Raw genomic sequence first — 15835 nt, forward strand, 5'->3', positions numbered from 1 at the left:
AGTTCCATGTTCCCTTCTTTCTTTTGACCCAACCTTCAAACCCATAACTTCTAAAGTAGTGGGATGGATAGAGGGGATTAAGTGTGTTCAGCAATCAGCTAGCAACTAAAACTTACAAGAACTCTTCCTTGAAAAAAGGAGTTGACGTCCAATAGACGTTTCTCAAATTTCTTCTAACTAAGCAACTAATATACAAAAGATGCATTTTATATTATGCAATCACAATGCACTGAATGTTCACTATGTGCTAGATGCACAAAATTATTTAATACATAAATTCCAAAAGCCTGTTCAAAGAAAAATTTTGATTTGTTATAAGGGAAACTTAGCTGAGCAGATATGTCTGTTTTTCAGCCTGGTTCTCCCTTAAAACCAGTTTTCCATCTGTCTTGTTACAAGATGCAAATTAGCAACGAACTGGTTGGAGAGCTCATCATCCTTTTGTTTTCTGTTTATTTTCTTCTACTCACTAGATGTTGTTCTGCTTCATGTCAGAAACCTCATCTCTGATCCTCTGCTTCCTGCTGCAGCTACATGCTCCACCTACCTCCACCTGCCAGGCTCAAGCTAATTGCTATACTTGGATTAGCTTCTTCCCTCAACTAGATCTATTTAAAACCTCCCTGGCTGAGAAAGGAACGTTTCTGTCCTTCTCAGGGATGATGACCCGTTCAATCTCCTGCACATCGCCTGGGGTCTCCCTATCCCTCAGGACCATTTCTCCCGAGTGTAACTACCCTTTCTCACCAGACCTTGTCCAGTCCAATTTGACCAAAACCTTGTTTTGTAACCCCTGGAGACTGTTTTTGTGGTTGGGACCTAAACCCTGTGTCCCAGGCCTTTTGGGGCATGGTCTGTTCCTTGGAACTTCTTAATCCAGCACTCAAGTAAAATGCCCTTGTAAATGCAGATTCAATAATAATAAGTATCTTTGCTGGATGGAACAATTACTTTAATAAATATTCCACCTCGTTATTGCTTTTGGCCATTTAAAATAAAATTGTTTTCTCATATATCAGCCCTTCCTCAAATCTAAATTTTGCCAAAATATGATTTCATAGGCAGTGTGTTTAGGATTCTTTTTCACTCCAGAATTCTATAGTTTATATGTATGAATACATTTTGATCTAATATAGTTTTTACATAATATTTTAAACAATGTATTTCTTCACAAGACTTCATATTAGTAGAATTTGTATTCATGTTTCAGGGTATTATTATCATTGTTTCGACAACTAGTTTCTTTTCTAATTCTTTTCAGTCCTTTTGGAAATGTATTGTTTAGTGCTACTTAATAATTTTTATTGTTATTGTTGATTATCTTAAAAGAGAATAGTTGGAATGGACATATCTTGGTGAATTGTAAACTATCTTTCAGACATTTCCTTTCTTTCCATGCTTCTCTCCCTTCTTTTGTTCCATCTGGCGTGAAAACTGTCTCTTGCAAAATCAGTCAGAATCAATTGAGATGGGATTAATTTATTTGAGCAGAGATGAGAGAACGCTTTTGAATAAAATGTGCTGGTTTGTTCTACTGGAACATAGCATCACTTTTCAAAAGCATTCCTTGTGGTTTCTCTAATGCCATGACTTCCTTGGCAATATTCTAAAATGAGTTTCACAAATCAACAGTTCTTTCAAAATGTGGTCCCCAGAGCAGAAGCACCAACATTCCCTGGGAACAACCAGAAATTTAAATTACCCGGCTCCAGCACAGACCTTCTGTGTCAGAAACGATAAGGGTAGAGGATGCCCAGCAATCGGTGTTGAAACAAGCCTTCCAGGTCATTTCAATACTCGCTAAAGCTTGAAAACCAGATCCCTAGGCAGTAAAACCCAAATGTTTCTGAAATAAGAAAGCAATGTGATTAGAGAGTGATTTAAAATGCCTACCTGATGTCACAAAGGTAACACTTTAAAAAGTCCTTTTAGTGGAGCCAATTTTAACTATGCCATATTGAAATGGTCTTTCCAATGGAAACCATAACAAATTTTAGTAAACTAACGTGTTTTATATTACTAAGGGCATAAAATAATTTATGCATAGCAAATTCAAAAATCTTCCTTCCATTATAATAGGATTCAAAGAAGTATAACTTACTGTATAACCTGACTTGCTGCCCTCATCTCTATGTGCCTAGTTTCCTGCTGGGTTAAATAAGTGTACATTTTAATTGAATCTCAAATCCCTGGAAATTAACCATAGATGAAGTTAGATTTTGAATATTTAAAAATTGAAAATAAATTTTCTTAGGATAATTCTTTTCATAAGATGCAAGAAATAGCATGAAAAGGAAGATGGGAGCCTTCTAAACCAAAACAAGAAAGGGTTGACTTGAGTTGCTAGGTAACGAAGTTGTGAAGACTGGGACAGTAGAAGGCAGGCAGGAGGGAAGGGACATCACAGACTATGTCCCCTGCTTTTTATTGCCTGGAGCTGGCCCTGGAAGGACTCCTTTGGGACAAATTATCCAATCACTCTATATCATGTGAATCTTATGAAATTCACTTATTCATGATTTCCCTGCTTTCTCCAATGTCCATTGTGACGATTGTACTCTTTCTTTTTTTATTTTGTAATAAGAAATATATTGCTTATTAAGACAAACAAGTGCAAAACTGTGTGAGAGGTTCTATACTGGAAGTCCATCTGCCAAGACTGTTCTCTGAACAATGCCATGCTCATTTCTATCTTGATGCGCTTTTTTTCTTAATTTTTTTCAATTGAGGTAACATTTGTTTATAACATTATATAAATTTCAAGTGTACATAATTGTATTTTTACTTCTGTACAGACTACATCACGTTCACACCAAAAGACAATTATCATCCTCCCTCCCCCCTTCCCTCTGCTAACCACCAATCTAATCTCTGTATCTGTGTGTTTGTTTGTTTGTTGTTGCTGTCATTGTTTTTATCTTCTGCTTATCAGTGAAATCGTACTGTATTTGACTTTATCTGGCTGACTTATTTCTATTTCGCTTAGTGTAATACCCTTGAGGTCAAATGGCAAATTTTCATCTTTTTTTATAGCTGAAGTATTATCCCAGTGTGTACATATACCACATCTTCTTTATCCACTCATCCATTGATGGGCACTGAGGTTGTTTCCAAGCCTTAGCTATTGTAAATAATGCTGCAATGAACTTAGGGGTGCAAATATCTTTTTGCATTCATGTTTTTGTATTCTTTAGATAAATACCCAGCAGTGGAATAGCTGGATCATATGGTAGTTCTAGTCTTAATTTTTTGAGGAATCTCCATACTGTTTTCCATAGTGGCTCCACCAGTTTACATTCCCACCAGCAGTATATGACAGTTCCCTTTTCTCTCCATCTTCTCCAGCACTTATTTCTTGTCTTTTTAATAATAGCTATTCTTATGGGTATGAGGTGAGATTTCATTGTAGTTTTGATTTGCATTCCCTAATAATTAGTGATGTTGAACATCTTGTCATGTGCCTCTTCGCCATCTGTATATCTTCTTGGGAAAAATGTCTGTTCATATCCTCTGCCCATTTTTTGATTGGGTTGTGTTTTTTTGTTGTTGAGTTGTATGAGTTCATTATATATTTTATAAATTGACTCCTTATCAGATATATGGTTTGAAAATATCTTCTCCCAATTGTTAAGTTGTCTTCATTTTGTTCATAGTTTCCTTTGCTGTGCTGAAGCTTTTAAATTTGATATAGTCCTATTTGTTTATTATTTATTTTGTTTTGCTTGCCTGGTGAGACATGGTATTCGAAAACATGCTGCTAAGACCAATGTCAGAGAGCATACTGCTTAGGTTTTCTTCTAGAAGTTTTATGGTTTCAGGTCTTTCATTCAAGTCTTTAATTCCTTTGGGGTTAATTTTTATATATGTTGTAAGATGCTATTCTACTTTCATTCTTTTGCTGTCCAGTCCTCCCAACACCATTTACTGAAGAGACTCTCCTTTCTCTATTGTATGTTCTTGGCTCCCTTGTGGAAAATTAGCTGTCCGTAGATGTGTGGATTTATTTCTGGGTTCTTGATTCTGTTCCATTGATCTATATGTCTGTTTTTGTGCCAGTACCATGCTGTTTTGATTACCATAACTTTGTAGTATATTTTTATATCAGGGAGTGTGATACCTCCAGCTTTGTTCTTTTTTCTCAGTATTCCTTTGGCTATTTGGGGTCTTTTGTTGTTCCATACAAATTTTAGGATTCTTTGTTCTATTTCTGTGAAAATGTCATTGGGACTTTCATAGGGATTGCACTGAATCTGTAGATTGCTTTAGGAAGTATGGACGTTTTAACTATGTTAATTCTTGCAATCCAAGAGCGCAGCATATCTTTCCATTTCTTTGTGTCTTCTTTAATTTCTTTCAACAACGTTTTATAGTTTTCAGTGAACAGGTCTTTCACCTTTTTGCTTAAATTTATTCCAAGGTATTTTATTCTTTTTGTCATTATTGTAAATGAGATTGTATTCTTAATTTCTCCTTCCGCTATTTTGTTGTTAGTGTACAGAAATGCAACTAAGTTTTTATGTTTTTTTTTTTCTTTTTAAGGAAGATTAGCCCTGAGCTAACTCCTGCCAATCCTTCTCTTTTTGCTGAGGAAGACTGGCCCTAGCTAACATCTGTGCCCATCTTCCTCTACTTTATATGTGGGACGCCTACCACAGTATGACTTGCCAAGTGGTGCCATGTCCACACCCAGGATCTGAACCGGCACACCCCGGGCCACTGAAGTGGAACGTGTGAACTTAACCACTGTGCCACTAGGCTGGCCCCTATGTTGATTTCTTTTATCCTGCAACTTTACTGTATTCATTTATTATTTCTAACAGTTTCTTAGTGAATTCTTTAGGGTTTTCTATGTATAGAATCATGTCATCCACAAACAGTGAGTTTTACTTCTTCCTTTCCAATTTGGATCCCTTCTATTTATTTTTCTTGCCTGATTGCTCTGGCTAGGACTTCCAATACTCTGTTAAATAAGAGTGGAGAAAGTGAGCATGTTTGTCTTCTTCCTGTTCTTAAAAGGATAGCTTTTAGTTTTCATCATTGAGTATAATATTAGCTGTGGGTTTGTCATATATGGCCTTTATTATGTTGAGGCACTTTCCTTCTATACCCATTTTATTCAGAGTTTTTATTATAAATGCATGCTATATCTTGTCAAATGCTTTCTCTGCATCTACTGAGATGATCATTCTTTCTTATTTATTATTACCAGGTTTTATCTGCTACCATTAGAGCACACAGACATTTCAGTGAAAATGGAATGGTTCTTCTGGGTCTTCTGTAGTACTCTGTAGGTTATATGTAATGTTTCATGTACCATTCATTTGAAGGATACTCAATGTCGGGATTCGTTTTTTACATGTTCTTTTTTCCAAATATCTAACTATGGATGTGAATTTCAAGGGTCAATGTAGCCTTAAGCAACAGTAAGATTGGTTAATGATGTTTATTAATTTCAGGGTTTTGGAAGAAGTGTTATTTCTTGGCATTTTGGCAATTACTCTTGAGTTACTATCTTCAGACTCTGGAATTGATGGAAAGGAAAGAATTTAGAGTAGTGTTTTCCTTTCCACTTTTATCATGATAATATTTTCCCTCTGCACAACAGATGCCACTGACGTATTATTAGTTCCAAATGTAAAAGCTGAACTTCATCAAAAGGGTCTTGATCAAAGAAAAGAAGATTGCTATTCAGGTGTTATCTATATTTCTGAGTCACTCTGTTGGGTCCGAGTTTCATTTGTGTTTTTCTGTGAGATCGTGTCCCTTTAATTTACTACTTGTAATCCCATTGGAGTGGGAATTGTGATGGGAATATGAGTGATGAATTTAATGCTAAAACTTGATACTTTACTTGCCTGCACAATGGAGTTTTAGGTTTATGGAATATGTGTATAGATAGGTAGATATAGAAACAGATATAGATATGGGCTTTTTTATCGCAGACAGTTAATGGGGCAATGTTCTTTCTTCATAGAATTTATCTCATTTTGCTTTTTTTCTTTAGAAAATGAATGTGAAATCTATATATGTATCAGTTTCATGGGTCTATAATGCAAGTAGAAAATTGAATCAAGTTAATTTTGGTCCAAAAATATCTAGACAGTTGAATATAAATATTGTCCACATAGTTACTAAATTTCAAGCTGTCGTGCTTAAGTTAAATTTAACCCATTTGGAATCTGAATATTGGCTTTTTTGTCATCAGTATATCTGTACTTTACAAAATACCTGTCATAGGAAAGATTCTTTTTATTATACAGACAATTCCAGCTCAGTACCCGCAAACATACAGTGTTTAAGATCATGGCATTATGGTGGATGATAACACATTTCTAAATATATCAATCCTTTTCCAACAGCAGCTATACCAATATGGCCCCCAAAATAATTAATTCAACTGCCTTTAAAGCACTATTCACAATTAAATTCAAACTCACAAAAATATATCTGCCAGTAATTCTTAAACTTTTAGTTATCAGGACTCATTTATTTTGTAATTCTTCTATTCTCGCAGGCCTTATTCATCAGGGGATATATTTATTTCATTCATACAGTTAACCAATATTTATTGATCACTTCCTATAAATCAAAATATGGTGATGGGAAGTAGTGATATTTTATAGGACACTTTATAGGTCATACAAAATTCTTTACTCTCTGGAACTTATGAGCTAACTTTCTTTTCAAAATAAAGTGCATGTAATACATTTACATGGCTGCAGAATTTTGTGGTAGCCTTTGAGGTACACAGACGTTATAAAGAGAGGTTTGGAATGCTTGCCTAATAGTCAGATTTTCAACAATAAAATATCCAGGGATGAAAGCAGTTGTATATTTTTGTTTCGCTTACCAAAGCAGTGTCTGAGGTTCCGCAGAGGGCGGCGGTGACGCTCTGCAGTTAGCAGGCTGTGACCATGGACATGGTGTGTTTTGAGAGTCAGTCTCAGTGTGCGTTGAATGCTGCACACCACAAAGGTCAGACTGAGTAAATTCTTGCTTAAATTCAGTAAGACATTCAGGAATTGTATCTCTGATATCCACTTTAGATTGTGTAAAGGAGCAGACAGTGAGCACCATTTGGGCAGAGACCCCACTTAGCTTTTCACCCTGATGGTTCCACTGTGCAATTTAACCATTTCATCCCATCACAGAGAATGCTTGCAACAAAAAGTTGTAGAATGAGGGGATGAATTAATGATTGAAAATGTTTTCATTAATGTTTCATACACCAAATGGAAAAAGATAGCATTTTGCAGTGTATATTGATGTCACCAAGGGACATGATAATGCTTTCTGAAGGCTATAGAAAGGTATACAAATAAATTACAATGCTGCCATAAAGAGTCACACCTCTTTTCACTTAATTTTCTCCATTCTTTGTTTCTTTACAGAGCGATTCAATGTGTATCTGATGCCTACACCAAATCTGGATATTTATGGCGAATGCACAATGCAGATCACTCATGAGAATATCTATCTCTGGGATATCCACAATGCCAAGGTCAAACTGGTGATGTGGCCTCTCAGCTCACTGAGGAGATATGGGCGGGACTCAACGTGGTTCACGTTTGAGTCAGGAAGGTAAGCTCGAAGGGCAGCAACCAGGGGCGGGAGGTGAAGGACAGACTCCTGAAGGAAAATTTCTGTCCCCTGGTGCCCAGGGTGACCATTGTTTTTATAAAGGGTAGGAATCACAAAATACATAATTTCTTCAAATTCTTGTTGATAATCTGAATAAAACTGTGTTAATGCTATGGCAGGTTAATTACCCCATTCAAAATAATTCCCGTGTCTTACACTGGCATCAAACTAGTTTTATAATTATTTTAATCCTGCAATATATTTTGCAATATTATTACAGTACTGTATTTTTGGTGTATCTTACTATATTTTTGGTGCAATAGGATTCCCATAAAGTTCATCATGTCCTTGCTGGCATTATTTTTGTGACTATTTTATAAGCAAACAATATTGAAAGGAGTTTTCCATAAAATTGTTTAAATATTACTTTTTAGGTTTGAGAAGTTATCCAGATGTTTGTATTAATAACATTAGCTAAGTATAAATATTAATTCAGAATGACTGAAGAAATGTTGGTGAATTCATAAATTATGAAATGTGTAACTCAGATTTTAAACTTAGTCTGTCAGGGCAAATGCATTGGTTTCTTGATCACAGCATATGGTTGGAATCCATAAATGTCTGAAATGAATGCTTGCTTCATAGCCATTATTCACAGACATGGGTTTAGACATGAGCTTCAACCAACTATATAAATGTCATTATGCTATGACCCCTTTGTGATATTGTTCATGCATCCAAGACAAGACTTAGGTTTGGAAATTCCATATAAGAGATATTTAATGCATCACTCTTCACACTGGGATCGTGATTTATCACATTCTCAAAATGAATCTGTGGCATTATAAGGTAATTGTGGTGAAGTCACTACGTGACTGGATAGGCAAATTATGATATAGTTGTACAACAATACTACCTACCAATGACACACACATGGCTGAATCTCAGAAACATTATTCTAAGCAATATGTATGATTCCATTTGTAGAAAATTCTACAACAGGCAAAACTAACCTATAGTGACAGAAAGCAAATCAATGGTTCCTTGGGGTTAGGGATTGGTAAAGAATGAAACTCAAAGGGACACAAAGGAACTTGGGGGTTGATAAAAATGTTCTATTTTTTGACATTTGTCAAAAACCATGGAACTCTTTACTAAATATTGTTGAGTATTATTGTATCCAAATTATACCCTAATGTTTTTAATGTGAAAAAAAAAATGTGGGGAAAGAAAGCAGAAGGGGATTTTTATTCTTATTTTATGTACTTTCATACTGTTGGGATGTTTGGCAATGAGCATTTCTTAACTTTACAATAAAACACTTCCTCTGGAAGGAATGGAGCCAAGGAGGGAGAGAGAGCCCCAAGCATTCTCTAGATAGGGCGTCTTGAAACTGCAGGCTACATCCAGGCCTTTATTCCTAGATGAGTACAATAAGGTCAGAAATCTGTTTTCATAACCTGGGCAGGATTTGCACTTTTTACATTTCCTTTGTAAATCTCCATTTTTCCTTAATATTGAGATTTTTAATACCTTATATTGTCTGATTGAAAAGTTAACACAAACTTTTGAGGGAGAAGTTGCAAAGAAAAGCTTAAAGTCACTCGTAATTTCTCCATCTTGAGAAGAATCAAGATTTTTAATATTTTGCTGTACTTTATTCCAATATATTTTCACTTAATATTATATTGAGAAGTAATCTGAGTCCTTTAAAAACAAGATTCTAATGGTTATATGGTATCTGAACATATGGCTATGTCATCATCAATTTAACATTAAGATGTTTCCAAAATGAGCTTTTATAAATAAAGCCACACTGACCATCTGTGAAAAGATGTGCAAGCCTCTGATTATTTTCTTAACGGAGCCTTTTTAAAGAAGAATTACTGGGTCAAAGGATGTGAACATCTTCAAGGTTCTTCACAATATAGCAAATTGCTTTCAAGGAAAGTAATATCAATTCATACACGCTCTAATGATGCAAGGAGAGTGCTCTTCTTGACCTCATAACCACAAGCATTAAAATGATGATTTAAGATGTTTCTATTTTGAGAGAGGAGTGGATATCTTTTTTTTTTCTTTCTCTTCCATTTGTTTCTTTATCTTTGTGATTGAAGGTTTGTCCTTGTGCATACTGTTTATTTGTATTTGTTTCCTTCTCTGAATTTTGGATACTCTTTACCCTTTAATAATTGGGATATTGACCATTTTTCTGTGCATCTATTTGTAAATTCCTGATGATCTCACTCTTGTTAAAGGGAGCCAAGGGCAGAAGGTTTTGTCCATGCTTGATCCAGAATACTAAAAGCAGGACATTGTGTTACCTGGGTCAGGACTGGGGAAGGGGAGAGGGAGTTCGGGGGAGGGGGAGGGCATGGCTGATGAGATAGGGGACAATGTAAAGGACAAATTGGCAGGTGACGCCTGGCTAGTCAAACTAGCAAACATTGAGCTGAAGATCTACATTTTCTGGGTTTTATTTGAGTCACTCTTTGCACAGGTCCTATCATTTGATAGCAATTTTTAGTCATTTATTTATATTACTACATATACTAGAAAGTAATAAATTGCATATGTTGAAATACTCTTTTTTTGCTGACAGGCTTTTTTCAAAATGCATTGTTAAATTCTACTGTACCAATAAAATATAGAAACAAACAATAAGAATGGATCTAGATGATCTTTTCTGGAGGAACATACCTCGTACATCCTTAGAATTATAAGCATGCTCCATAAGCCTCAAGGAGCTCATGCGGAGTGTGAGGATGGATGGAGAAGACTGACCAGGAAGCTTGAGTGAGAATCGTCCTCAGTGGGCGTGGTGTTGAGTTGAATTCATAGTCTCATGCCAGCTTAGAGCAATTGCATTTTTACCATAACAACTTTAAGAGTAAAAAACACACACTTGGGGCTGGCCCTGTGGCCGAGTGGTTGGGTTCACGCGCTCAGTTGCAGGCGGCCCAGTGTTTCGTTGGTTCGGGTCCTGGGCGCGGACATGGCACTGCTCATCAAACCACGCTGAGGCAGCGTCCCACATGCCACGGCTGGCGGGACCCGCGGCGAAGAATATACAACTATGTACCGGGGGGCTTTGGGGAGAAAAAGGAAAAAATAAAATCTTTAAAAAAAAAAGAGTAAAAAACACCCAATTTGCTATGCAATCTCATTTTATCAAAAAGTCAAAAAAGATATCCAGACCTGTAGGGGCTGTCATAGGATTCATGATTATGTGCAATTTTATTCTATGAAAGACAAACTACTTTTTTAACTGCTGATGTGGCATTTTCACTTCATGTAAGCACATAAATATTGTAAGCAAAAATCAGAATGAGTGCAAGTGCCTGCACAACAAAATTCAAGTGAACCCCAAATCCTTTTTTTATAAAATTATTGTTCAAAATATAATCTCCTTATTCAGCACAATGCTTAATATAAGAAAACTGGTGCTAAAACATATGTCTTATTAACTGTGATAATATTGTCTCTATTTAGAAGCCTGATAAAAATCTGGTTATAGATTATTAACAATTGTTTAACAATTAAACAATACGTAAATATTGCAATACAGTTCCTCTGGAAAGATGGTTAATGGAAGCAAATGCTATATGTGCTATAATCAAGGCTTCTGTGTTGTCATAGGTAGGCTTAATTTATCCCTGAAGCTTTTTTGATCAATAATGCAGAGAGAAATCCTTCCTCTTTTTAATGCATGACCAATTAGTTAAAAGGAAAGGTAAGGCAGAGAGTTCTTAAATGTAATACCAAAGCACGATACCTCCAAAATTAATTGGATTGTATCAAAATTAAAAACTTACCTCTGCAAAAGAGACTTTTAGGGAATAAAAAGACAAGACATAGATCTGGAGAAAATATTTGGAAGTCACATTTTTCACAAAGCAGTTGTATCCAAAATATATAAAGAACCTTAAAACTCAACAATAAGAAAAAATACAACCCAATTTGAAAAATAGGCAAAAGATTTGAGCAGGCACTTCACCAAAGAAGATATTTGATTGACTGATAATCACATCAAATGATGTCAGTCATTAGAGAAATGCAAATTAAAGCCAAAATGAGATACAACTCTATATCTATTATAATGGCTAAAATCAAAGAGAAAAATCTGACAATACCAAGTGCTGACAGGGATGCACAGCAAATGAAACTCTCATATAATGTTGGTGAGAATTCAAAATAGTATAGCCATTTTGGACAGTAATTTTGGCATTTTTAAAAATAAACTTAAACATACACTTAACATATGACCAAGCAATCGAGCTTACAGATATTTCCTCATGAAAAATAAAAATATATATTTGTATCAAAATCTGTACATGAATGTTAATAGCCATTTTATTTATCTTTGCCAAAAACTGGACAAACCAAATGTCCTTCACTGAATGGATAAAGAAACTGATAAATCCATAGAGTGCTACTCAGCGATAAAAGGAGCCAACAGCTGATACACACAGAATGATGTATCATGAGTGCATTGTTCTAAGTGAGAGAAGCCAGATTCAAGACAACATGCTCTATGATATCATTTATATGAAAAAAAGATAGAAAAGAGACCAGTGATTGACAGAGGGTAGGGTGTGGAGAGGGATTGGCTACAAAGTAACAACATAAAGGAACTTTTGGGCATGATGGAACTGTTCTTTATCTTGCTTGTGGTGGTGGATATGCAATTCTATACAGTTGCCAAACCCAGAGAACTGTATAGTACAAAGAGTGAATGCTGCCATATGGAAAATTTTAAATTTAAAAAAAGTAAAATGTTGGGGCCAGCCCCATGGCTGAGTGGTTGGAGTTCTGTGTGCTCCACTTTGGCATCCCTGGTTCATGGGTTCAGATCCCTAGCACGGACCTACTCCACTCATCAGCCTTGTGGTGGAGGCATCCCACATACAAAATAGAGGAAGAATAGCATAGATGTTAGCTCAGGGCTAATCTTCCTCAAGCCAAAAAAGAAAAAAAGGAGAATTGACAACGCATATTAGCTCAGGGCGAATCACCAAAAAAAAAAAGGAAAGAGTTTTGCATATATAGTCAAATGATTGTTGACAGAGGTGCCAAGACTGTACAGTGGAGAAAGGACAGTCTTTTCAACAAATGGTGCTAGGAAGACTATTTCTCCACATGCAAAAGAATGAAGTCCTCCCCTTACCTGTCACTATATAGTACAAAGATCAACTCATAATGGATCAAAGACCTAAATGGAACACCTAAAGCTATAAAATTCAGAAAAAAGATAGGGCAAAAGCTTCACAATTTTGGATTTAGCAATGATTTCTTGACTATGACACGAAAGGCACAGGCAACAAAAGAAAAAAATAGACAAACTGGACTTACTGAAAACTTAAAGAATTTGCGCATAAAAGACAGTATCAACAGAGTGAAAAGGTAACTCACAGAGTGGAAGAAAATGTTTACAAATCATATATCTGATAAGGGATTAATATCCAGAATATATAGAGAACTTTGAAAAATTAACAACAAACAAACCCAATTAAAAAATGAGCAAAGGACTCAAGTAGACATTTCTCCAAAGAAGATATACAATGTCCAATAAGCACATGATAGCATGCTTAACATCACTCATTTTTAAAGAAATGCAAATCACAGCTACAATGAGATGCCACCTCACATGCATCAGGAGAGCTACTATCAAAAAAACACAAAATAATAAATGTTGGCGAGGATGTGGAGAAACTGGAACTTTTTTGCCCTGTTGATGTGAATGTAAAATTGTAGAGCCCCTGTGGAAAACAGTATGGTAGTTCTTCAAAAATACTAAAATAAGATTCCCATATGATCCAGCAATTCTCCTTATGGGTATACATCTGAAAGAATGGAATAAGGCAACAAATGGGCCACTCTGGTGGGGATGTTATAATGCAGGAGACTGTTCTGGGTAGGGGAGCGGAGTAGCTGGGAAATCTCTGTACCTTTCCTGCCATTTCTCTGAGAAACTAAAAACTACTAAAAAATGGTCTTAATAAAAAAAAGTTACACTGAATACCTTAAATGTATACAATTTGAACTTGTCTATTACACCTCAATAAAACTGGGGAATAAAAGAAATCTAGTGTCTAGAAGTGTTGGAATATATTTTTGACCTACATTTTATAGTCATATTGTTTCTCATACTCTAATACCTTGTGCCAAATGATATGATAAATTTCTATCACTTATTAGTAATTGCTGCTGAAACAATTTCCCTCCACCACACAAATATTTATTTTTTGACTTGCAACATGAAGCCTAAGATGTGTTAGCTGAGTTATGTTATAATGGAAGGACATGTGTTTTTGCCGCACTTATTAGACTTGGATTGAAATACTGGTTTTCTTCTATGTGTTTGGCCAAATTGATTTTCATTCTTGTGTCTTATGTCCTTCGTTTGTGAAAATAAGGACCAAAATATCTATTTTGTGACAAAATGCCTTTTGTGATGTATGTGAGAATTAGGCAAATGTTTGGAATGTATTCAGTGCATAAAAAATGTTAGCTTTTTGTCCCTTTTAACCCTTTTTAAACCTCTTTTGACTTGTTTTATTTATGATAATTGAAATTATTTAATTTATTAAATTTATAATTTTTAAAAAAAAATGATCAAGAGGCTATAATAAGATGGTAAAAATCACAGCAAATAAAAAATTAAAGGGAAGTCCCCAAAAAATGTTTTGAAATGGCTGATTTTGAAAATTTCAATTTTCTTCACCACATGGAAAGTATTTTTTTCTCTACCGTTTTGCTGTTGCTTAAAAATACTTAGATAATTCTAAATTTTTTAGGTTTAGTGAAATTATAGTTCTAGCTTAAAATGCACATCATGAATTAATTACTAGCATGACCACATGTATATAATATACTGTGTGTCTGTGACAGCTAAAGGTAAGGTGAATTCATAATTTTTATCTAGAATTGATTCAATACCAGGAAAAAACTAATCTTGCAAATGCAAAAGCAGCTGTAATGCTACTTTTCTCTTGCTAGATTTTTGTTGTGGGAGATTTAACATTTGTCTAACAAAAGTAGAAGACTTGAGTGTACATTTTCTTAAAATAGCAAACTATTGCAAAAAAATGCAAAAAAACTAACATTTGAGTCAGTGGTAAGTTTACCCATTTGACTAAGGACTAAAATATTTTCATTTGTGTGGGATTTTGACAGGACTCTGCCTATTTAATTTTCGCCCCTCATTCCTTAGTGTTCGTGGGTGGATTTCTAGCGTCATAGTGTTATGAGGCTTATGTGTGTGGTTATCACCACAATTAAACGAAATGACCCCAAAGTCATAAGACTGATCTTGAGTGGCACATTAACTCGCTTTGAAAATTCCTCTTAAAGGTTTCATAAATCAGTCTAAAATTGTGACAAAACACTGATGTATATGTCGCCTCCACAGATGACCACTTCCCCAGAAAAGGTCCCTTTGTTTACACTCAGCATATTTGTTAAAATACAGTCTCCATTTTGTAATTACATTCTGCAGCTGATACTTCAAAATCATGCCTGGGTGTTTTAGCTCTTTTCGTGGAAGAATGTTGATTTCTTCAAAGCAAGGGATCCTTTTAGATTCCCTATGTTGCCTCGTACAGTGCTGTGCATGTAAAAATAGATGTTTGCTGAATTAACCATCTCTTATATATATGTTACATCTGATAACTTTCAAAGCACATTATTTCATTTTATCCTTATGTCAGCACTGAAGGTGGTCATCACAGAAAACATTTTTATCAAGTTTTCATGGATGAGAAAATCCTCACAAAGTTTAATAAGGTGTAACTGAGGTCACGTGGAAAGTAAGTGACTGGCAAATGCAGAAGTCAAGTCTGAGTTGTCTGGTTCATTCTTCCAGGTCTTTTCACACCATGATTGCTCAGGAAAGAATGACCTAGTGCTGTGATCTGAATGTTTGTGCCCCCCCAAAATTCATATGTTGAATCCTAACCCCCAAGGTGATGATATTAGTTGGTGGGACAGTTGGGAGGTGATTAGGTCATGAGCCTGGAGCTCTCATAAATGAAATTAATGCCCTTATAAAAGAGACACCAGAGAGCTCCCTAGCCCCTTCTATTATGTGAAAACACACGCAACAAGATGGCATCTGTGACCCGGGAAACTCTCAGCAGACACCAGATCTGCCAGAGCCATGATCTTGCACTTCCTCGCCTCTAGAACAGTGAGAAATAAATTTCTGTTGTTCATAAGCCACCAGTCTGCGGCATTTTGTTATAGCGGCCCAAAT

General features: G+C 35.5%; 1 protein-coding gene across 1 annotated transcript in view; it reads left to right on the forward strand.

Annotated features, from left to right (window-relative positions):
• DOK6 (docking protein 6) overlaps positions 1-15835 on the forward strand; it is a 411448-nt gene that overhangs the window by 247281 nt on the left and 148332 nt on the right. The window contains exon 5 of the mRNA XM_001493092.5: positions 7392-7581. Coding sequence (XP_001493142.1) covers positions 7392-7581 — 190 coding nt within the window. The remainder of the gene's footprint in view (positions 1-7391; positions 7582-15835) is intronic.

The sequence above is a fragment of the Equus caballus genome, chromosome 8 (genome assembly GCF_041296265.1).
Source record: "Equus caballus isolate H_3958 breed thoroughbred chromosome 8, TB-T2T, whole genome shotgun sequence".
Classification (NCBI taxonomy): domain Eukaryota; kingdom Metazoa; phylum Chordata; class Mammalia; order Perissodactyla; family Equidae; genus Equus; species Equus caballus.